The sequence below is a fragment of the Anas acuta genome, chromosome 12 (assembly GCF_963932015.1).
Source record: "Anas acuta chromosome 12, bAnaAcu1.1, whole genome shotgun sequence".
Lineage (NCBI taxonomy): Eukaryota > Metazoa > Chordata > Aves > Anseriformes > Anatidae > Anas > Anas acuta.
In genome coordinates this window covers 10,715,934-10,740,676 of record NC_088990.1, presented here as the reverse complement: position 1 = coordinate 10,740,676, position 24,743 = coordinate 10,715,934, and the positions used below count along the sequence as shown (strand labels likewise).

Below are 24,743 nucleotides of genomic sequence, written 5' to 3'. Positions count from 1 at the left end.
CAAACATCTTTGCTGTTTTACTTTGGCCACTGAGATGTCATGCCTAACTAAACAAAACTGACAAGTTTAAAATCATTGTCAATCTTGAACTGAAACTTTTTTTTTTTTTTTTAAAGTAATACATTTTTAAGTTTGCCAACTGTTTCTGAACAGGTATTATACTTCAAAACTCTGGTTACATTATATCAGTTAGTGGTGGGTTGCTTTGTTTGTTTGTTGTTCCCCTGAAAAATCTGGAAGTAACTTGAACTATATGCTGGATTCTCCAGAACTATAGGCAGTGATTTTTTCTATGTAGCCAGAGTTGTATGTTTGAATTACAACTGCTGGGAAACTGTACTTAGAACAGCCAGGTATTTTGGCTATATGATGTTCTAAACATCCTTCAGTATTGTCGGCTGTAGAAACTGCTGCCCTGATTTTATATTTCTGAATCCATTATTCCTTTCTGTTATGCCTCTTTCTGGCAAACCTCCAATTAGGGATAGTCTTACAGATAAGTTTGCATTATCAGATTTGCTTCTTTCATGCTTTCTGCTCCTCTTCTCTTTGCAGACTTTTAGGACTCTGGAAAACCTGACTTCTACAGTACTCTGCAATTCTTCTGAAGTTCCTTCTGGCTTAATGAAGGACAAAGCAGTTGTAGTGATGAGAGGAAACTGCACTTTTCTGGAGAAAGCAAGAATTGCTCAAAGAGCAGGTGCTAAAATGCTGTTGATTGCCAGTAAAGCTAGGCTGGTAAGTTACAAACTATGATTTTCTTTTGTAGTAAAATAATATCCTATCTATTTGGTCCAAGTCATTGCTGTGCAGAGATAGCTCAGAAGTCCCAGAAGCAGGGGACTACAGGAATGTGTGGGATTCCAGCATGAGGTAACCTTCCCCACTGAGCACAGCGCTAGTGCTGCTGCTCTTCAAGGGACCAAAGGGGTCATTCTGAAATAGCTCTGTGCAATGCTGTGTTGCATCATCTAAAAGTATCCACAGCTGAACTTCTATCTTTGCTTGTATCTTTAATCATACTTATGAATGCAAATGCTTGTCATTGTCATTCCATAATTTCAGCAAACTCTGAACTCCTCATCTTCTTAGATATTTTGTTTTAAACACATGACAAACGTAAAGTATTTCATCCGAAGCTGGAAATAAAGAAGGTATGGAGATGCTACAGATACTTCTGCTTTTGTTGTTCTCCGTTACAGCTGCAAAATATAAATACAAATATTTGCAATTTCAGAATTTGTGTGATTATCGTGAGGTTATTTCCTATGCTTCTAAAACAAGTTTAAAAACCAAGTTTTGTTTATTCTTTATAATACTATAAAAGCACGGGACCTTACTAAATCCAGATGTGGTGGTAACATCACCTGTTTTGACCAAAGTACATCTGTCTTCATTAATCCCTAGGAAAAGGAGATGAACTAGCTCAATTTTTCTTCCTACAAATTCACTGAAATTTAAAGGATAATCTGCACCTGTTTGGGCTCAATACACTTACCACTGATACTTTCTGTTCTAGGCTCCTCCTTCAGATAACAAGACTGATTTTGAAAATGTGACTCTACCAGTTGCTCTTATAAGATACAATGACATTGTGGATATGCAGCTGGTAAGTAATATAATTTCAGCATTTTATGGTTTGTATAGACTTAGGTTTTTGATGAAATAAATAAAAATTAATATCAAATATGAAAGTCTTCCTGATTTGGATGGGCATAGATAAAGATTCACAGAAGGGGATGGGTATTAAATCATGGAAAGACTTCCTTCTTCAAGTCAATTTAAGAGAATGTTTAATTAGAACACTAAGAATGGGACACAATAATGGTTTGAGGGTAATCTTTGAAATCTTCATCCTAAACAAGATAAGCACCCTTCCAGTAGACTTGTATAAAATTGCAGGTGCTTGGCAAATGTCAAGAGCTATAGGCTGAGAAGGCTATTCCTTTTGCACAGAAACTAGAACAGCTGAACTTGTATTAAGCAGCATGATATTTTGTAAGCAAGCAGTACCTTATAAGGTTGGATCTTAAGGATATTGTATTTTTGTTGCCTTTATAAGATCATAGGCTCTGTTTCTATAGCATGACAGCATCTGTTATACACAGGTTAGGTGGTATAGTTTGGTTTTCTGCTGATGAGTTCATGATAAGATGCCAAGTTTATGTCTTTAAAATCTGGCAGTTGTGGTATCTCCTACACTTGCAGGGGGTTTTTGTTGTGGTTTGTTTTTTCTTCTTTTAGTTTCTTCTTTTAGTTTCTTTTCCTTGATGTGTAATATTAGGATACAGAATGTTGCAGAAAGTTTTAAAGAAAACTATGTTTTCTTGGGTGTGGAATTTTTGTTGGTGGTGGTTTGCTTTCTGTTGTTTTGTTTGTGTATTTAGTGTTAAATAGCTTTGCTAGGCAGGAGTTGCACTGCACATGTTTTTCTATGAATAGCAGAGGCTAGCAGTAACCTGTGTAGTTTTAGCTCCTTGGATTAAATTTGCAAGCTTGTTTCACCATTTCTGCTCTTAACCTTCAGAGCTGCCGTGGGAAGTTGGCTTAGGTAAGTATGTGAACTGAAACTGTCCCAAGATATCTGGGACTTTGGTTGTTTTCTCCTTTTTTTTTTTTTTATTTTTCCATTAAAGTTTGGTTCTTATAGAGCATTGATGTGACTTGAAGGTTTGCGGTAACACTCCTCAGTCTGCCCTAATCACTGAAGAATACTGAGTTTCGGTTTAGGTTGTCCTCTTTCTTGAAACTTATTCATTCAAGGAAGCAAGCATTGTGTGTTTAGCTGAGTGATTTTTATACATGCCCTGCTAACTTGGGGGGCAATTAGGGCAAGGTTAGATCCCTGATTTGTTCTAAAACTTCTCTGCATCACTTGATTGGCTAGTGTGGTTTAGGGTGGTATCACACAGAATTGCTCCTGTGCAGCTACAATAATTCACCAAATAACTTTGCTAGTAGACAAGTATGCCAGGTGATGTCTCATGCTGCTGTTGAATTGAGGGGGAAAAATAATTTTTGTCTTAAAGAAACTGTCTTCATAAAAGTAGTAAGAAACAAAGCCTTGCCTACAAGTGATCCTTTCCTAGTTCTGATGTATTTTTTGCCATGGTTTTGTCATGTCACTGGCAGTAGCTGTTAGGGATGATATGTACTGCTTAGAAGCTGGCAATTGTAGTCTTCCTAGTACAGCTGCATATTACATTTTAATGCTCTTTATGGCTTCCAATTCTCTCTTTTTAACTAGAAGAGAGAGTCAGCACAGTCTGAGGGGAGCCAGTTGGTGTAAGCATTCTTTTTACTGTTTCTTAGAATGTTTGAATTGGGTTTGTGAGGAATCTTGTCAGTTTTAGAGGCCATTTAGGAAGTGAGCTGCTCTCTTGCTGAGCTGTTACCTGATGGGCTGTATTTGGTTATAGTGCTCTCTGTGGTAGCAGCTGAGATTTCAGAAGATTTCAGAAATTTTCAGTGAAGAGCGGAACAAAATGAAATAATTGTTCTCGATTCTAATGTGAATTTTGCTTTATTGAATTCATGGAATTTAAAGGAAAAACTGGGATTAGATGTATTGGAGTTGAATACGAAAAATGTACAAGCCATTAGTTTTTTTCCTTTTGTCTTCCACCTACAGGGTACTGTAATTTGTTTGTTTTGCCTTTATGTAATGTTATATATCACTTCATACAGTAGTATTTTACCAACACTTAAATTTTCTTTCATGTTTTCTAAAAATGTGATTATCTGAACTGCCATAACTTGAGGCAAATGAATGATTGACTTCTTTAGGCTGCAGTAAGGTTAATTCTGTAATTAGATAATTCAGATGCTGAAATGAATCTGCTGTCTTCACATGTGGCCCATGTATTCCACTACACTACTCAGCTTCCTATTCAGTCTCACCACTGCCAATTTGATCTTCCTGTAGCCAAACTTGCCCGACATGTTCATCTCTTCTTTTTTTATCCCACATCCCACTGTTAACAAATCTGTTCTACCACATCTCTGAAGTCTGTTTTCACTGCAGTGTTGCTTTAGGTGCCTTGACTTCAACAACAGCTAACCTTCCTCACTTTCTGTCAAATTGTCACCCTTTCTTTGTTTAAATCTCACCTTTCAGTCGCATCGAAGCATTTAAGTTATGTGAAATTGCTTTCTTTTGTTTATGAATCCATCTCAAGTTGTGTTTGTGAAAAATTATTTTTAAATCTTTCTGTCACCATGAGTTTTTACTGTGTCCTGTCTGAAGCATCTTGTCTTTATCTGTGCTGTGAGTTTTGTGGCTTCAATAGCTAGAGGCAGATCTCTACTCATATCTCAGTGGACCTGTGAGTCTGTATTTCAAGGTAATTGACTCCAGATATGCCCTCCTGCAGAACCTAAGTCTTTGGTAGCACATGGTATATTTGTGGGATAAAAAACATTTGGATTAGGGGTAGGTACAACTTCTCAGAAGCATTGAAAGATTGCAAAGAAGTACCGTTTTGCCTTGTGGTGTCCATATTTACCACAGCAGTAGTAATAAAGCCGCTTTCTAACCTGGTTATCTGGGAAGGTGGCATGGTAGACACTGCATCTTTACAATGACCAAGACAAGAATATGGGATATGTTATGCAGTAAGTTGAAAATGTCCTTGTTACCATTGTGTAGGGTTAAGAGCAGGAAATCATGTTGTGTGCCTTGTTGGAAATTAAGTGGTATAATTTCTTTCTTGTCTTTATGAAGTAATTTGTATGTTCTTTTTCAGACTCTCGGAAATGACATTAATGTGACTCTATATTCACCGCCTTTGCCAGAGTTTGATTGCAGTATGGTTGTCATCTTCCTAATTGCTGTGTTCACTGTGGCACTAGGAGGCTACTGGAGTGGAGTAGCAGAACTGTAAGTCTGCACGACAGAACTGCTTATATTATGTGGACTACAAGTTTTGTGAAATCTCTAGTTACGATTAGTAAGACATGATTTTTTTTTTTAGGGTGATTGAGGTGCAATTAGATGCTTAAGCTTCTTGATCATCTATGTAACCTTTAAAAAAATAACAAAACTGTTGTGACCTAAACTGCTTAGGGTTTTCTGCTTAAAATCATGAGTCTTTGATAACAGTATTTCTGGATGAGAAGAGTCTGAAGACCAGTTTGACAGGCATGCAAGAAAACATAACATAATGTACGCTTCCCTTTCTACTTTCCTGGTGTCTTCCTCTGCTCTATCTCTCAGTAGGTCTTCAGGGAACCCTAAGCAGTAGGTTGTAAAAGTCCCTGAGTGATAATGCAGCTCTTGGCAGGATGAGTGAGAGTTAATGTTGTGACATTGGAATATTCCATTATCCGTGAAAAAATAGGCATTTTAGCGACACCTTTAAAATCCAGTGATCTAGGAGGTACAACTGTAAACGCTGTCTGCACTGGGGACCTATACAAGTGCCTTGTTCCAGCTGGCTGAGCACCACCCAAGAGGATGTCTCCGTGCCACAGCCCTGTCACTGGCAGCACTGGGGAGCACAGTTGGGTTGTGTCTGGGTGGCTCCAGCCAAAGTCCACCAAGGCTTATCTGCCTCAGCTGTGTGTGTTATCTGGCAGCAGAGCTGGGGCAGTAGCAGCTATGGGACTAGGCAGGGGAAATGAGACATAAGGGTGTGTGTGGTATAGCTTGTGGCAAATGCAAGGAAACAAGCTGGTAAGAGAGGTTTCTGCACAGTGTTGGGAGAGTGTGCAGCTTTGTTGAGTGAAGTGAAGCACACCAGGTTAACAGAACTGGTTTTACTCTGGGGTTGAACTGGTTGTAGCTGGTCTTTCAGAGCATGGTATTATCCTGTAGCATTTCTTGGATGTCTGTGCACACGCAATGTGCCAGTCAGTGTACTTTACAACAGAGAACAGGAGATTTAGGTAGTAGTGCTTTGTTCCCCACAACAGCAGGGAGTGGATTGTATGTGATAACTGCGCCTTCCTCTTTCCCACTAGTTGTTATGCAAATATTAAGTGATTTTTTTTTATTTTATTTTAAGATTAAAGAAATAGAAGGGGGGATTCTTTTTTTAAAGGCTAGATGTGATTATGCTTCTTTTTTACCCTACAGTGCTTCAGGGTGTGGCTGCACTGAATGCTAAAATAACAAAATGTGATGCTGTTTCCCATATTGGGGAAAAAAGTCCTAATGTAATTACATTAAATCTGTTAGAAGTGTACTTTCATAAGTCTAGGGTGAGTTTTTTTTTTAAGCTGCTTATTCAAAGCATGTTCTCTGAGAAGGTGATTCATCTAACAAAGTGTCTTGCTCCTATGGGCTTTTTTCTTTTGAAGGTAGTTGTTTCAGTGCTGAATTAAGCATTTTGTAGGTAGGCCCTGGGGTTTGTCGGGAACACGCTATCTGATGGGCAAGTTTCACTAGCGCCTTTACTTAAAGAGTAGTAGGGCTGTCTGCTCAAAGAACAGAGTAAAACATAACAATTTGGCTCCTGATTTGGATGGTGTGGTATAAATACGGAGTATGTAAGCACAGAAATCTTACTTCCGGTGAACATGTAAAGTGTCTCGTTTAACACACACACGTTCATTTACTCTGTAATTATGGGGTATAAAGGTAAAAGAATTAGTCATTAGCTAGTTTCATTCTGCTAACATGAGGTGTTTTTGCAGATGCTCAGTGTTATATAATTGAGGTTTTAAACACATGGATTTTAATTTTTTACAGAGATTGACTACATTTAGCCCAAGATACTTTGTAGTCAGAGGCGATGTGCTAACAAAGCTGAGTACGCGCATCCTGAAGAGGTTAAGAGTTTTTATATTGGGCAGCTTTTCCTCACGCCGATCAGGATTTTGATTGGGAATTCTCATTAATGTTGGCAATCCCAGTATTGTTGTAAAAGAAGGGCAGTTAAGAATCTTTTCCTTGTGATCTATGCTAAGCTAGAAGTGCACATCTCCATCAAAAAAAGTGGAGAGAAACTCAAACAAAAAGCATACCATTTTTTCTGAAAAGCTTGAATTCTGATAATAATAAGGTTTAGACCTAAATGCCGTTGGTCAAAATGATTTGTAATAAAAAATTGTGATTGTAGTAAAAGTTTACCATAATCTCTCATCTGAAGTAAGTGTCATTTTCCTAATACAGTGAGAATTTGAAAGCAACAGCAAGTCCTGGGGAGAGAGAAACAAGACGGAAAAAGGAAGAAAATGTTACTTTCACTCCTCTAACTGTTATCTTGTTTGTCGTCATCTGTTGTGTAATGCTGATCTTACTTTATTTCTTCTACAAGTGGCTAGGTAAGAAAGAAAGGATAATCTCCTTTGTCTTTTTTTTTTTTCTGCATGATTTTAAGTGTCTAAGTCTGAAAAGCTAGATTTCTAAACTAAAATTAATGTAACTTTGTTAATTGTACTGTACATCTATGAGTAGAGGGTTGAAAAGATGTAGCTGCTAATTAAAAACGAAGGAAGAAGCTTTCTTCTACTGCCTTAGAGTCTGCCTGGATGGTGCTTATTCTGAGTGAAGTAATGTGGAGGAGAGGTGACTGGTGACTGCCAACAAAAAAAACAAAACCCACAAACAAAAGTAAATGATATATGCTGATGTTTTTAGGAGGATGTCAATGACACTTTAATAGTCTTTAGAGTAAAAGATTTTTGGGGGTATCGCAACATTGACCTTGAGTTTGTGGTTGCAGTGCCCTAATTGAAGTATCAAGCTAAATGGCATTCATTCCCGTAATGGAATAAACTGAGGCATACTAGCAATAAGGCAATTTCTTGAATGATGCAATTCCAGTAAAACTTAGTTTCCAAACTGTTGACTTTTTTTTCTTCCTGCCCTCAAATTATGCAACCAGAAAGCATTTACTGTTTTAAATCACACTTCTTAGTGTGAACAATGTGTCTTTCATTCTGAAAGCTTCCTGAATTCACTCTTTCCAATAATTTGTTACCAGGTTACTGTCCTTCTTCTGCGGAAGAAACTTCACCATGCTGACTTCTGATTTTGTTTACATTTGGTTAACTTGATTCTATGGGCATTGATACCTTGGCTAAACATGTCACAAAAAAAAAAGACTGATGAATCTTTTGATTTGATTAAAAGGTTTAGCTTAAAAACTTCCTGTTTACTCCTAGTTTCAGGTGAAATTTTGGAAGAAGTGATGAAAAAGGTCTCTTAAAGGGGAAAGGGAGAGGGGACTGGAGTGAAGAATGAGGCCTCTTAAAGGAGGGGAAATGAAAAGGATAAGTTAGTTGGGGACAGGAAGAAATGTGAAGGGTTCAAAGCGAATATGTAACAGATTTTTGTGAAGAAGCCTTAGTGTCTGCACTTTGAAGCAGATACAAGCTGTTTCCATGGTATGGTAAGCTGTCCTATGGGAAAATTCTGCGTATAATTACACATAAAACCAAACAACGATAAAACCCCACTATGTTGTTGTGATCACTATAGTGTGTGAATGTGAGTCCTAACATCAGTACTTGGAGACAGCATCGAGTAGTCAGTAAAGCTAGAAAAATTCACTTGCTGCCAGCTTCTCTGTGTAGACTAAATCCCAGATCTTTATAAGTTTCTAGGGTTCCTTGCATATTTTATGTCTAAACTTAAATAACAACTTAAGGTTTGGGCTGTTTTCTTGTTTTTACTTTGTTGTTGCTGGTATGATGCCTTTCTGGCGCTGGAATGAATTCTGAGCAGGTCTGTGTTAACATAAAACTCAAAATCTGAAGGTACTACTCATATTAAACCAGAGGGTGTGGAGGAAAAGCAAATAGTTTTTAAAAAAATCCAGACACTCCCTCAGGTTTTCTCGCTTTTATTGGTTCTGTTGCTATCTTGGGTTCACTTACAAAAGTGCTCAACCTTTTATAACTTTACAGATGGAATAGTATTAAAAGCGTATGATCTTTAAAGAAATCACAATGGCATAGTGCTTTAACACCTTGCAGTACTACAACAGAACTATCTTGAATGTACAAACCAGAATTTCCACAAGTACGGATAAACTTTTGTTACAAATATACCATAATCATGGTCTTTAAAGCACGACACCACTACTGACACAATTGTGCATTTTTCTGTTGCCGTACTAGAGGTGCTAAGTGCATTTGCTTAAAGCAGTAAATTTAAATTTACTTCATCACCTGTAGTTTAATTCTGTAACTGAAGCACCAGTGGGGGTGTTACCAGCAAAAAGCTGCTGCTTTGCTCCCCTGCAGTGGTGTGGGGGAGAGAATCAGAAGGGCAAAAGAGAAGAAACTCATGGGTTGAGATGGGGACACTTTAGTAGGTAAAGTAAAAGCTGTGTACACAAGCAAAGCAAAATGAGGAATTGGAACATCGCTTCCCATCGGAAGGGCAAGTATTTGGCTACTTCCAGGAAAGCAGGGCTTCATCATGTATAATGGTTATTTGGAAAGACAGACAACATTACTCAGCCTATTTGCAGTGGTGTGTTATCAATGCTGCCTTGGTCACCAATCCAAAACATAGCACTGTAGGAGATGCTATGGAGAAAATTAACTCTATACCAGCCAAAACGAGTACACCTGTCTTGCCTATTTTTCAGTAAATTCCCTATAGATGTTAGAGTCAATTTCTAGCCAGACCTTTGTTACAATAAAACAAAAACAAAAAACATGTAAACAACTGTTTTTATTGTCCACCTGTATTTCAGGGTGCTTAGAATAGGCAGTATACCCTAAGTTGGAACACAGTGTATGAAGTCTCTTCCCAAGGAGGTGGTTCTTAGCTAATCAGAAATTTTGGAAGGTGTATAGTATCTTAAAATGCTATTTAAATCATCAGTCAGAGCTAGAGATTGCTGAAATTTTTATACATTAGCAGACAAGATGACTACAGATATAAATTTGAAGTGAGGAGTAAGTATTATCAGTAATTGAGAAGGCTGGCAGTTGTAAAAGAGCACTTCAGTTTTAAACATAAACAAAGAAAAGTATGTGAAGGCAGTATCAGACCACTTTTCTCCTTAAATAAAGGAAAAAAGTGTTTTGTTTTGTTTTTTTTAATAAAAAATAAAAATATTAAAAACTCAGGTCTTGAAGAGAACTCTTTTCATGGAAGAGACATTTCAGAATCTAGCACTATGCAGTGATCTGTAACTGGGGTCTCCAATGACAATGTACCAAGTAGCACTATAGCTGTAAACAGTTTAAATCATATGTGCATCCTTGTGTTTGATACCTGTTTGCTGTATTTGCTCCCATTGTATTTTGTCACTGATTCCTACCACCCATTCTTTTTATCTAGTGTATGTTATAATATCAGTCTTCTGCTTGGCATCTGCAACAAGCCTGTACAACTGTCTTGCTGCACTAATCGGAGAAATACCATTTGGACAGTGCAGGTATTGGACACCTTTCAATTCTTACAATGTTTCTTTTGTTGTTTTTTTTTTTCTTGTCGCTACTAGAGGTAGTGTGAAAACATGAGTGTAGTTTGATAAAGTCTGCAGTTGGAAGAATAATGCCACCCACTTGAGCGCTGATGAAACAAAGGGGCGGGAGAGGGGCGTCTCTGGATGAGAACGCTTTGTCAGTTTAAGGACCTGTGGACAGCGCAGGCAGGTATTTTGGCTGTTTTACGCTTTCTTTTTAATTTAATTATTTTTCTTTTAGAATTACGTGTTGCAACAAAAATATTGAAGTGAGGCTTATCTTTCTCGCTGCATTCTGCGTAGCAGCAGCTGTTGTTTGGGCAGTGTTTCGAAATGAAGATAGGTAAGTGGTGCATTCTAACTTGAAAGGGTAATATGAATAAACGTCCTCAAAAACCCTTCTCATCTCATAACACTTTCTGGCACATGGCGTCCTTCTAAACTACGATGCCTAGTTAAAAAAAAAAAGTCATAAGTATTTATGAAGCTTAATAAGTATGGGAGTAATAGAGAACAAAGCTATACAAATGAACTGTGTGGCAATTTGGAGTTGCAAAAAATTTTGAAGACGAGGAAGAACTAGCTTGATTGCCAATGATCACCATAGAGGAAAAAAGTGCAGAAATGGTAATATAAGCATGAGACCCTAAATAAACATTATAGTAAAATCCTAAGAAGCATCATGAGCCACATAGTAAGCAGGGCTTCCAGTCAACATGTGTTGAGCAAGTGAGCAGTCATACAAGGGAATGGCAAGACCCTGCTGTAGCCTCTGCTGTACTCATTTTCTCTGTGCCACACTGACAAAGAACAGTTACCAATTTATGATCAGAGGCTAGTGAAAATTGTTGATCTTGAAACTAGTGTTTTTGTGGTATTGGTAGCAATACTTAAAAAAAAAAAAAAAAAAAAAAAAAAAAACTTGTTTTCAGTTCCCTTTTGCAATTTTGCTACCTACAGAAAAATCTAAAAAAATCATTATACTTAAATACCAGCAGTAAGTTGGACAATGTGTAAAAGTGTGTTCTTATATTTAGGTGGGCTTGGATTTTGCAAGATATTTTGGGAGTTGCTTTCTGCCTAAACTTCATCAAAACACTGAAAATGCCCAACTTTAAGGTACTGTAAATTGCATATTTTAAAGTATTTTAATGCCACATGTATAAGTTTAGCATCAAGAAGTAAGTTTTTAATGCTCAAGAAGTATTGGAAAACAATAAATTTGCACAAATTTTAATTATAATAGTTATTTTAAAAAATATTCTAATGTTATGCTGGAGTAGAAATCTTGGTGTAGTGTGGGTTTTTTGTTTGTGTGTTGTTTTTTTTTTTTTCTTTCTGATTCTTTCTTTATTTTTTAATGTGGTGATACAGTAAGGGTACCAAAATGTAATTATGCAGTCTTTGAAAACCCGTGGTATTTTTTTCTCTCTCCTTTCCAGTCCTGTGTGATACTACTAGGCCTTCTCCTTCTATACGATGTGTTTTTTGTCTTCATAACACCATTTATCACGAAGGTAAGTCCATGAATTTCTGTTGAAAATCAAAATGATGTCTGGTTATTGTGGCAGCATTTTTGTCAGATGACTGTTTTTTTCAGTATTCTCGATGCAGAAATGCTGTCTTCCTTTTCTTTTTTCCTGTTCAAGGCAGCAGTGGTTTAAATTTCTGCCTTGCAAGGACCATAGATCATAATGCTTGCATAGGTGTGATAAATTTTGTTAAATTAACAATTCTCCAGCAGTCTTTTGGCCAGAAATATCCTGTCCCCATTTGTGTGACAGGGTGATGACTAGCAGTGACTGTTCCCCAGTTTTCTTCCTCCTTTTGCTTTCGACATCCTTTTATGGAACACTCTCTAGTACTTTCTTGCAGTGCTGATTTGCAGTGTAGTATGAACTATATGCAAACATACTTTCTTCTATTTGGAAGCAGAAAGGTCACGTCAGAAAAAGCTAACACAATTTTATCTAAACACCCAGCTACACCTGGTGGGTTTGTGTTGTTTTTTTGTTTGTTTGTTTTTGTGTATGTGTGTTTTGTTTTTGTTAATCATTTTAGACTGGACTATGTGTTTTAAATGTAAAACAATACTGTATAACACTATTATATTAATGTATTCCTTTTGACATTTGGGATTTTTCCAATCCTGAATTGTAAGATGAGGTGCAAGAAGTTTTTTGTAAATGTAATATGAATGTTTTGATATATTAAACCGCTAACTTTAGAAAAATAAACTGAATTTCAGAATGGGGCAAGTATAATGGTTGAAGTTGCAGCTGGTCCCTTTGGAAACAGCGAAAAGGTATGAATAGCTGTTTTAATATGTGCAACATACCAATACTGACATTTTGTAGCTAATTCATAGCGTGCTTTTCAGCATAACTTTCTCACAAAATATAGCCAGCTTTTGCTATTTTCTTTTAAGTATTAAATACCTGTTGACTTGGGTTTGATCCTAGAATGATGGAAACTTGGTGGAAGTCCCTACTGAACGCTCAGCTCCCCATGAGAAAGTAAGGATTGTATTTCAGATACTGGATTTTTAAATCATTCCCTCTGAAAAGATTATTCTTTTGGGGAAAACCTGACTATCCAAATTTCTCTTCAGGGCCTGGATATCAATACTGTATAGTTAGGATAATAATCCAGACTTGCTATTCTCATTGTATGGTTAAAAATAACTTAAGACAACATGTGGCGTGTACATATTATTTGTAAATCTGAAATTCTAATTTACATATTGCCTTAAGCTTTATCCACTCTCTGTGATGGTTTCTGGTTTTTACTTTAGGTCCTACCTATTTCGAAGTCATGAGTTATGATAAATTAATGATATTTAAACTGTTTATTCATTAAAAAAAATCCAAACTACCAGGATGCTTTATATTAGATTTATGTGGGCTTGTGAAATACTGTTTTACAGTTACCTGTGGTTATTAGAGTGCCTAGACTTGAATACTCTGCAGCGACATTGTGTGACATGCCATTTTCTTTGTTGGGTTTTGGAGACATTATTGTCCCAGGTGAGCAGATGTCTTTGGCAATTGTAATTTAGGATTAAATATTTTTTGGTTTTGATTCTCAACTGACTTATGAGAGGGATTATTCTGCAAAGCATTTTCCAAATCAAATACAGCAGTTTGTATTGATTTGTTAGCATGGAATACAAGAAAAGCCAGAGTATAAGAAAGGTTGGTGTGCTACAGTCTACTTAAATAATGAATGTTGTTTTGCTTTGCTTTAGTGTTGTGTTTTGTGAAAATACAAGTCCCATAGATAAATCCAGTTGTCAGTGTTAATGAAATCTTATTAAAATCTCACCAAAAGCAAGTATTTTGTGACTCATAGCATTATTGCGTCATAAACTATGAAACTAGAGGTGAGGTCATGGAAAATGTTTTGTCAATTTTTTCTACCTTAGAAGAGTTGAATTTTGCCATAGCTGAATAACTGAGTGTTGTGCAAATTACTTAAGCACAAAGCTCCATCTCGTGACAAGACCGCTCTCCCTTTTCTTGTGATCTGTACTGAGGCAAAATTACTGACTGTTACGAGTGAGCATTAAAATCCTATTGAAGAGAAGTATTAAAAATAGGTGTTACTCTTCTGTATTAGTGCATTCAAAATTGAAAGTAGCGCAAAATTCTTAGCTTGCTTAAAACAAAAACAGAACCTTCTAATACCACCCTTTTTAGCATATTTGCATTGTGGTTTTGATTTTCAGTACTAAATGTAGGATTTCTGAAACTGGTTCTTGGCTTTACAGAAAAGAATTGAGAAGAAGATAAAGCACAGCAATGGGAAGCCTTAGTATAATTTCTTCTTATGCTGCTTTGATTTGGAGGACTGGGTAGAAAAGAATTCATGGCTACATGTTTCATTAAACCATTCTTTTTCTTTGTTCAAGGGCTTCTGGTTGCCTATTGTCGAAGATTTGATGTTCAAACAAGTTCTTCTTCTGTATACTACATTTCCTGTACAATAGGTAAATCATGATTTTTCAGCTATTTTAATCTTCATCCCATTTTTTTTTTTAATGGCAGAACTAGATGGTTTTCTCCAGGTGAATGTTCAGTGTTGTCAAGAATCTCTTTATAATCTTCTTAATGTGCCTGCTCATACTTCAAGTGAGTGTTCTTTATGATAGTTGCTTTGAGAAAGCTTGCAAAAATACATAGCAACCTATTGTCCCTCCTTACTTCAATTAGATCAGCAAGGTACATGCTAATTAAAGAAAAGTTTTTTTGGCTTACTACAATAGTTATTTAATTTAAAGATATACTTGCTCTTGATTGTGTTTTATAGCTTATGCCGTTGGTATGGTGCTGACTTTCATTGTTCTGGCATTAATGAAGATGGGACAACCTGCCCTTCTCTACCTTGTACCATGTACACTCATTACTAGCTCTCTTGTTGCTTGGAGACGCAAAGAAATGAAGAAGTTTTGGAAAGGAAGCAGTTATCAGGTAGGTTGGATATCCTGAATATTTTATTGTTAGTAATTACTTTCTGTATTTGCTTCTGTAAGTACTTGGTAATACAAGCACTCCATTTTTTCCTCTAGTTTTGATGTTGATTAGTCTCAGAGAAAGAATAATCAGAAGGTCGTGACTCTTAGAAAATCTTAGCCTAGTAGTTGACGTGACAAAATGAAGCTTAAGGAACCTGAAATATCTGGTTCAGTAATCATGGAAGAAGGTCATTTATTCAGTTGTTTGTTTTTTTTTTTTCTTTTAAATGTATTTTGTGTGTGTTTTAACAGTGCTTATCTATCATCTTATGTGGTATATAACATCTGAATTGCAGATGTGATTTCAATCTGCAATAGTAGTCCTGTATTAAGAGTCAGTTCAAAAGTTAGTGATGCACTAGAATTTTAGAGACTAGTTTCTGTGCATCACTGGTGTCTTACATTGTCAGGATGGTATGGAGCATTCAGCAAAAAGATTTTGTGTGCTTATGTAACTGTTTCCTATCCTAGCATGCACACATACACACCATGTTCAGGTATACTGCAGTTCAACTTTGGTCATCTCTAGCACTACCCAGGAGCCATAGTACTTAAAATCCCACCAGCCATCTGCCTCCACCTGTTGACATGAGTACTTTCCTCCTGATCTTGCCATAGCTGTGGTAACTGTATGAGTTAGCCCCTGAGAGCTGGCATTTATTGTAAGATAGTCAAACTTCAACATTACTCTATATTTATTATTAGAGACCTGAACTCCTTAATAGTGAGTTCAGAAATTATCTCCTGTATCTAGGCTGTGCTGAACTCGGCTCAGAGAATGGATAGGGTTTGTTGTCAAAGTTGATGGTGAAAAGGAGCAGCTTTTGCTTTTGTTCAACTTCTGGATTGCAAAGCTAAGGCAAACAGTGGAAGCCAGGTGGTGGTAATTTCTGTAAATGTAAAACTGCAGTTCTGCAATTCCTAAAGCATTACAAATTAAGCATTGCCTTCTGTCGATGTAACTGATATTCTGCACCTGCATAAGCTGAAGTCTAAGTCTCAAATTGCTTTGGAGAAGATCTTTAACTAATACCCTGTTTCTTTGTCAACAAAAAGAAGTCTTCTCCTTTCATAGAAGCAAATAGATGTGTTTCTCTGTAGGTCACAAATACTCTGGTTTACCATGCATTTGTATATAAATCAGTGATTGCTATTCTGAAATAAATTGTTACATGTCAAAGTTCAGTAACTCTGGGACTGTTGGAGAAATAAGCTTCACTATTTATTTTCCTCACAAGTTCTGAGTAAGATTGGCCTAAGTAAACCTGGCAAATCTCATAAGCAACAAAAATTTCTTGCACTTCTCATAGTAAAACTCATACTTGGAAGAATTATGTTGCCATAGTAGTTATTTCATGTCCTTTCAACTGGTTTCTTGAAGGATTAAAACTGTTCTGAATTTGAGCTTGTTTTGAGGTCAGATGATCACATTCCTGGCACAACTTATTATGTTGATTTCCACTCCCTCTACACCACCTCTGAGTTAGCCTTGTCTGTGATTGGACACCTTAGTAAAACCTATTTTTCTATAAGTTATACAAAAACTTTCTGATGAGCTTTTCTATATTTTTGTTTTCTTTTCTTGAGAATGTTACTCTCAAGAAATTGCACTCTCAAAATGCTGTAGTGTTGGTCTTTTCTCATATGTTGTCCTCCCAATGTAAGGCTGCATTTCGAACTGCCCTTATTGACATGAACAAAAAAAAAGGAACACAACCCTGATGTCCAAATCTTCAGGTTTCCACACTCGTTCTGAGGAGAAAAAATATAGAAAGGCAACAGAAGACTATCTTTTGCTAACTTTTGCCTGCTGAAGCAATGGTAATTTGGACTGGACTAGACATTCTCCATTGACAAGGGGTGACCAGACTTCTGTAGAGATTTGCTTCATCATGGGAACAGAGAAACCTTGCAGGTTAGGGCAAAACATCCCTAAGATAGGGGTACAGCAGGATGTGCAAGGTATCAGATGACTAAACTTCATATTCACTTCTATTTGCTTGTAATTCATTAGTTAGCTTTCTTTATTTGTGTTTTCTGATTTTTTTTTTCTTTTTTATATGATTTTAATAATGGAATGAATTTTATTTAGGTGTTGGACTCCACCAGGACGCCTTTGCTACAAGGTGTGATTATAGCCTTCTTTTAATGCAATTTTAATAATTTTTTTTTGCTCTTTCCCCTCTGCTTCTTCTTTTCATTCTTCTTTTTGTCTGTTTTCTTTTTCATTTTTCTGAGTAATTCATAAGAAAAAGGTAGCAGTGAAGACAAGCTGTGAAAGTAAACCTGCAGTTACCCTTAGTTGTCTTTTCCTGTCAAGAAATTATGGAAAACTTAATATAAGGTACCTATGGAGCCATGATTCGTAAGATTGAATGTAGGCTTTGTTTTCTTTTTTACTCTATAGTTTCCCAAATCCCTTGGAGTATCTTCAGCTACTTAGAATTGATGGTGGTTGTGCTTTTGTTAACTACATGGAAGCTCCCCTGCTAATTCTTCTGTGCCACTGCATTGATATGAAAACCTGCTTAGAGCTAAACAACAATTTTATTGTCCTCTGTCTGTTATAATGTTAAGCATTTTAATTCATCTTTATTAGCTACCTCTATAGTCTATGATCTTACTGCTCAACGGTACAATTTATCCCTTACTGTATGGAGTTCTTGCAGTGGGGTAAGGAGCAAGGATTCAGACCAGCTTTTGTGGTCTTGCTGCTGTACAGCTTCTAGACAGCAGTGAGAAAGCAAGAAAGAACCTTAATAGGCTATAGCTTATGACTGCTAACACTGATACAATACATATTTTTCACTGTCTACTGTCTTATGCACAGCATGTAGAGAGCAATACAGTCTTTTAAATTTAAACTTCTTGCAGAATTTAAGTATTGATATATAACTTGAATTACAGTCAGCAGGCTAGATTTTCAAATGTATTTATAAAGCGTAAGCTGTCTGCTGTATGCATTGAAGAAAATTTGAGGTAGTAAACTCTGGCTGACTGTATCTTAAATACTGAACTAAAAACTACTTTTATCTTTAGCTTCTTTCTTTTCTAATAAAGAGTATTTTAAGTCTAATTAGAAAGTCTGTAGTAATTAAGAAATTATAGATACAAACACAGGAGGAGGCTAGCAAGTGGGAAGAGTAGAATGCAAATTAAAATCAGATGGCCGGACTGTATTTTTATAACTTAAGTCTTCTGTCCTTCTGTGTGCACTCAAATTCTTGCATAGGATTACTAAAATCAATTTTCAAGTTTCTACTTTATATATTTATACATATATAAATATATTTACTTCCTAAGATAGTTCTGAGATCCCATAATTCTTATTTGAGAGCATTTCTCTTATTGCATAATGATAGTCTTAAATTCTAGTCCTGCCATGTGTTTTTTTTTTTTTTTATGAAGTAGTCTTGAATTGTAAAGAGTCCCTGCATAGGAAAATATCTTAACAATGGACTGAAAGAAAGGGATTTCTTAGGAGAAGAACGTACCTACTTCTCTACCACCAAGTGGGCAGTATTGCTGCTGTGAAGTGTATAGTAAAGATTTTTTTAGGTTTTCTAGACGGCTTATACTTCTCAAATATGTCTGCATGATATACTAATGTTTGTTACCTACTTCCCAGTTATCAGCTTAGAAAAAAACAAACAGTATTTTTAAAATCTCAGTATAGTCTATGAAATCACTTCTGTAACATCATGAAAAATCTTGCAGAGTAGTAGAACTTTGAAGTCTTCTAGAGGTACAAATTGTGTTGCAGCTTTTTTAGAATTTGTCGTTTGAAAGCGTTTAGGTATTTATTACCTGTTCTCGAAATAATAAATCAACAGATTTGTCATTGGCATGTGATGCAGTAAGCACCTGCTATTTAGTACTGTAAGTTTAAACCATGTTTTTGAGATACTTGCACATTAATCAAAGTTAGAAAGCTTTAAGAATTATATGAGTGTAACATCATCAGAGTCAATCTTGTTTTCAAGTGTGTACATAGGTATTAACCTATTCTTTTACAGGTAGAAGTTGGGATTACCATTTCTAGTTTGGCTGTGTGCGTGTGTAGCATTTTTTTTTTTTTAATAGTTCACCATGTTAAGATCTACTTTAGTTCCAGAGTTGTTTTATCTGTCTTGACACTACCTACCATACAAATAAATAAATAAATAAATAAATAATGTTAGGAATTCGGATGTGGGAAAAAAGCTGATGAATTTCTTCCACTTAAAAAATGCTTGTCAGCTCTCCACAATGTTCTGTCTGATTCCTTTGGCTCTTCCAAGGCTTGAGATGACAATTTTGTCCAGGATTTTAGCACTGTGCCTTCATCTTGATGCTCGTTGTCATAAAGATTCCTGCCTCTTCTGCAGAGGTTTTGAGGACATGGTTGTCCTGAGAGAACCTACAAGCGGGATACTCTTATGGAAGAAGCTACTTAAGGCAGGTCTACATGTTTAGAAAGGTATCTGTTGTCCCTGACTTGAAGTTGTGGGCTATTCTTTTGAAGACAAGAATGTATTTCTTCATATATAGTGAAGAAATAAGAAATAGCAGGTCTATTTTGGTCTAAAGACCTTTTTTTTTTTTTTTTATCTTGTGAAATGCATGTGTATCAAAAAGCCCCAAACACCTTTAGAACCAAAATGGCTAGTAGAACATAAACTGAACTTAAATGTCTAATACATCAGACTTTAAAATTTAAATAGATGCGATATCTTCAGTTTAAGCACATTTTGTGCTATTTACCTAGTTGCAGGATTAAGAGAAGAATGCTTGACTTTGGGATACAGTCAATTGTTGCAAATAGTATCAACTCTTTCTTCTGAGAGCATTCCATCTATTCAATAGGGAAATATTTTACAATAACACTTACCAAAAGTACCCTCTCTCTATGCCAGCTGTTGGATGATCCTCCTCTAGGATAAAGGAAGCCGTATATTACTTGGTGTGATTTTGTACTGCTAGTGGTGGGTGTTTTTGTTTGTTTATTTGTTTGCCTAATTTGTTGTGTTTTGCTTTTCCTGGAAACAGATAATTGAATCCTCATTCAAAACAACTGTTTAGTTTCTGTAATTGTAGGGAGTGTTTTGCTTTGGTTGACTTTTGATGTGGGTTTTTGGTCATAGTGCAGAGGCAAGATTCTAGGTATACTGAAGTGAATGTAAGACTGTCGTTGGCAGAAGAGTTTGATACTGCTGGGCTGACTGCGTGTTACAGTTGAGTTCTTGGGTGTATCAGCAAGTGCATGCCTAAATTGTTCTTGATTCTGACAACATGAAGGTAGTGGTGTGAACAAACGTCTCCTGGTTTTAGTCTGATCTATACTGTGCACACAAGGATCTCCTAAGCCTTACTTCCAGTCCCAATGACTTGTTTTGGCCTTCATCTGAGCTTACTGTATGGCATGCTGGTGCATCCAGATTTGGAAATACCTTGTTTAAGTAAACCTAATTTTAAAAAGGTACATTTGTATACCTTGTGATGACTCGATTGTGCTGGTGTAAAAGAGGGTATGGCACGGATGGGTCATACCTAGAAAAGGAGGGTAAGGTTTCTACCTTTTGATACTAAAAGTGTTATGCCCTTGGCCTAATAACCCTGCCGCACTGAACATCAGAGCTCCTTGACATGTTCTGTTTTCCACATTGGTTTTACTACTTTCATATCTTCTGTTTTTCATATATCTGTTTTTCAGCTGTTAAAACTATCCAAAACTGCCCAATCCTTGGCCTCTTGCTAATTATGAAGTCCTTGAACTGGTCAATCTTAGTTTGTCATGCTAACCAATACATGTGCTTACCTCTGATTCTTTTCAATGTTTTGTCCTAGGGATGAAAGCAGAGCCTTCATTGTTGTCTCACAATACAGCAACGGATAGGGAAACAAGCTTCTGTTTAGTCAGGGAAAGAACAAAATTGTCCAGTGAAATATATTTGTAATACAGCTAGCTCTTACTGTCATAAAAAGAGAAAGCTAGTCTTTTCTATTCAAGCCATTGCTTGCTAACTGTAAATGTTAAGTAGGATCCTAGGCTCTCTTTCCAGTTTTTCCAAACTACCTTTGAAAAATTTGCTTAACCCCATATTTTTTTCCCTCCACGTTCAATAATTGAGACTCTTTTGATACATAAGTTTTATTTCTTGAAGAGGACTCAAATCCTTGGATGGCAAGTGCTTTTGTAGTCAAAAGCATTAACTAAGAGCTTTTTGATTAACTAAAAGCTATTTGGCTTGAATACTTTTCTGATTTATAGAGGACTTCCTATCTGTATGCTGCTAAAATGCACTGTAATACATGTTTAATTGTATTTCTCTTAGCTAACAAATACTTTGTACCAATGGGGGGAAAAAAAGCAATATTTCTATATAAAGAACTGTCTTTTTTATTTTTTTTACATTTAGATGATGGAACATCTGGATTACCCAGGAAATGAAGAAGGCACAGCATCAGCCAGTGAACAGCCTGGAGGACAATAGCATTTAGGATTCTGGCTTAAAATAGTACTCAAATTTCCTACAGATGAATTACAGTAAATTTGGTGAAGATTTACAATAGAGTATTTCATACTCTGTGTAAAAGGTTTTTTTACTCCACCTATATTTTTATGAAAAATATTGTTATTAACATAAAAGTAATCAAAATAGATTTGCATTTTTACAGCCAAACCATAGCTAGTAAAACCGTGCCTTATTTTGATTTAAATAAAGGGTATTTTCTATGCAATTTTCCAAACGTGCTTCTATACAGTATATTTTTATTAAAAAAAAAAAAAAATCTTGCCCGTATCACTTTGCATGAAATATTTTCTTAGTTTTGATTAAGGCTAGTCAAACTTCATTTAAAAAATAATAATAAAAGCAGTACTCTTCACAGGATTTCTATCCAGATCTTGAATGCGAAGACTAACAGTAATGTAACTACAGAATGAAACTATAATTCCATTACTATACATAATGGAATAAACTGTTTGTATGCTAATCTGTGTAGATTGTAAGCCATAAAATAGATAGCAGGGCAAATTTTAATTTGTGGTTGTGAGGTTTTGTTTTGTTTTTCTTTTTTGTTTGTTTTTTTTTTTTCTCTGTAGTTTCACTGGCTTATGCCTTAATAATGAAAATTGTTAAACTTTGATGTGAGTCTTTGGATTATATGCATTGCCAACCATTAGAAAAACTAAAAGTGTGTGGTGGAGGTACTTACACAGTGGCCCTGGAAACTTAGATGCAGCTCCTGGAGTAGTTGGCAAAGATGGTGTGAAAGGCAAGAGGTTGTTTTTGCTCAACAAGTGTGATTTAAATCTTGGGGGTGGGGGAGGAAGACCAAAAATTTTTAAGTTTGGACTAGTTCTTCTCATACTTGTTTGGACTTGGTCTATATACATATATGTGGTCTTCATTTGGCTTTGCCTTAATTCATAGGGATGGGGGATGAAAGGACAGATTTTTCTAGCTTTTGCATCTATACCATACTTTTTTTTTTTTTTGAAACTGTTTTTGAAACTTCTTTGTGATTGATAGACAAACAACGGGTTTGAATAGTGCTAGTATTGCCTGTGTTAGTTAAGGCCAGTGCCTGTGTTTAACTTAATTAATTACAATTTGTTTTAGCATTTAAATACTCTAAAGACTTGGAAAAGGAAAATTAGTTTAAATCATTAATTTGCATTTAGAAGAGTTTGAGTTTGTGTGCTTGTTTGATGCTTTTTTCATTTTTGGGGGGGAACTGCAAATTGAGGGGTATTAGGCATAGGAAATTTGTAAAGCTGTATTGCTAACACTTTACACCAAAGAAAATTGGAGAAGGCAACAACAGGAAACCACTGAGTTCACTTAATCAACAGGTAGTCATTAAAACTTTTTTCTTATTTTTGGAGTGGATGTCGTTCTTATAGTCAGTACAAATCAAAGAACCCTGGAGAAAACCAAATAAGTGTAAGCTGAGCAATGGCAATGCAGCCTTTCCTGCAGTGCCTCACGCAAGTGCCTCGCTGTTGGTCTGAAGGTCACCTCTAGACACGATTGGTTAAGGGCATATCGGCTCAGGAAAACTTACACAGATGAAATCTAGTTTAGCTAGATTTGCTTTGGAAGTATGCTAATTAAGACAATTGTAAAACTATATTGGCAGTTAACAAAGGCTTACTGCAAATTTACTGCTTTACATAACTTATATCAAGTTTAAACCTTTTTGTTCTCAAGAGTCCTGATGTAGATAAACTTATGGACTGAGTATCAGTTGTTGCTATTCGCACAGATTTACCTTGGTACCAGTTGATACGGGTAAGATAACCACCTCGTTTATAGCACTGCAACTTCTCTAAGAAAACAAATTGTAAACAGTTTTTCTATGTTAGTAGGTGCCCATCATGACTTTCTTGATCTAAGCTTGAACTGACAGCTTCAGAATACAATGATTTTGCTCATTGTCTTCAATTTTTATTTATCTGAGGCAGCCAGGCTGACTGGCACTTAATAACAAATTACAGTATACCTCAGTGTTCTGATAGCAGACTGAAAGCTTCTGCTCTGATGTGTTGTGCTCTTTGACAAGCCCAATATCTGCCAAAGTTAAATGGTTGTGAAGAAATGGATGAAAATTCCTGAATGACATAACATCATAATGTGTTCAAAGTCCTGGAATACTCAGAGCTCTCAGAAGCTTCACAAACCTACATAATGACTCCTTTTTCTTTGAAATCTTCTGTGTACAGGATTTATTAAATTTTCACATATAATTGTGAGTGGTATTGATGATGGACTAGTATAAATAAAGAAGACCTTTGGCAACATAAGTGTATTCAGCAGTTAGCTGTGGAAACTGTTGTGTTCTGTGCCTAATTATGCTCTATGCCTGATAATGCCTGAGGTTTCACATGTGCTGCAGTTTAATTGGATGTAAACTAACTATTTCTCTTTCAAATGTTTAGGTGCTTTGTTTACAAAAAGTAAGAATGGCATTTAAAATTTTACATAAATAACAGGTTAGTAGTGACTACTGAAATGAGATTTTTATAAGCTCAGTAGAATTGATTGCAACACTTCTAGCAGATTTGAATGTTTTTTTTTTAATATTAAACTTGTTTGTACTAAACACTATGTTAAAATCATTTTTAGTTATATGAAAATCTTACTACTTTTCATTGTATGTTTACTGACAACAACCCACTTTCTCATGACTCTTAATTTATCACTTTAAGAATGTTATTAATAAATGTTACTTGTGTTTAAAAAAAAAGAAAAGTTGAGCGATTGCTTTGAGTCATCTTATTGTGAATGTTCTTGGGAAAACAATAACAATCCGTAATAGCAAGTGAATGAAAAATGCATTTTATCCCCCATTTAAGCAATGTAGCTGCATTTTTTATCCATCGTGCCTGAGGTATATAAATTATGATTGTATTTGTAAATACCTGTGTTGCTGTGTTGTGGCTTTTTTTTATTCTTTCTTCCTTTTTTATTTCTTTTTTTTTTCTTTTTTTATTATTAGAAGGGTTGTGGGTAGAGGGCACTGTTATCTATGAATTGAGTATCAATATTACTGGTCTAACTCAGCAAGTGCTTGTTGTACAGCTGTTAGTTATGGGACTCTGAAAGTGTACCTGACAAACAGGGAGTTACAAATTTAACAATTGCAAATTTCTTGATGGTAACAAGGTTATTTGCACTGAGCCTAGGAAACAATTCTGGAAAAGTATTGTTCAGCTAAATGTGTTTAGCCTGAGATAGGAAGGGGGGGAAAAAAAAAAGCTTAGGTCTTGAAAACTGGGCTGGGTTGGAAATGTGGGCAGAGGAAGAAAATAAAATCACTAAACATGAATGAATATATTTGATATGTCATCTTTGAGGCATTCTTAGAATCCTGTG

The 24,743-nt window shown here is 35.9% G+C and overlaps 1 protein-coding gene across 4 annotated transcripts in view; it reads left to right on the top strand.

The window, feature by feature from the left end:
* The window catches only part of SPPL2A (signal peptide peptidase like 2A), a 28,879-nt gene extending 4,591 nt beyond the window's left edge, over positions 1-24,288 (top strand). The window contains exons 3-17 of one of the 4 annotated variants that reach the window (XM_068695377.1): positions 556-738; positions 1,520-1,609; positions 4,746-4,879; positions 7,115-7,266; positions 10,244-10,340; positions 10,612-10,713; positions 11,408-11,489; positions 11,813-11,887; positions 12,619-12,675; positions 12,833-12,886; positions 13,297-13,396; positions 14,281-14,358; positions 14,679-14,839; positions 16,976-17,009; positions 21,282-24,288. In XM_068695377.1, coding sequence (XP_068551478.1) covers positions 556-738; positions 1,520-1,609; positions 4,746-4,879; positions 7,115-7,266; positions 10,244-10,340; positions 10,612-10,713; positions 11,408-11,489; positions 11,813-11,887; positions 12,619-12,675; positions 12,833-12,886; positions 13,297-13,396; positions 14,281-14,358; positions 14,679-14,839; positions 16,976-17,009; positions 21,282-21,313 — 1,431 coding nt within the window. In that variant the 3' untranslated portion in view covers positions 21,314-24,288. The remainder of the gene's footprint in view (positions 1-555; positions 739-1,519; positions 1,610-4,745; positions 4,880-7,114; positions 7,267-10,243; positions 10,341-10,611; positions 10,714-11,407; positions 11,490-11,812; positions 11,888-12,618; positions 12,676-12,832; positions 12,887-13,296; positions 13,397-14,280; positions 14,359-14,678; positions 14,840-16,975; positions 17,010-21,281) is intronic. The other 3 variants (XM_068695379.1, XM_068695380.1, XM_068695378.1) reach the window with 3 other exon arrangements.
* Positions 24,289-24,743: the final 455 nt, after the last annotated feature.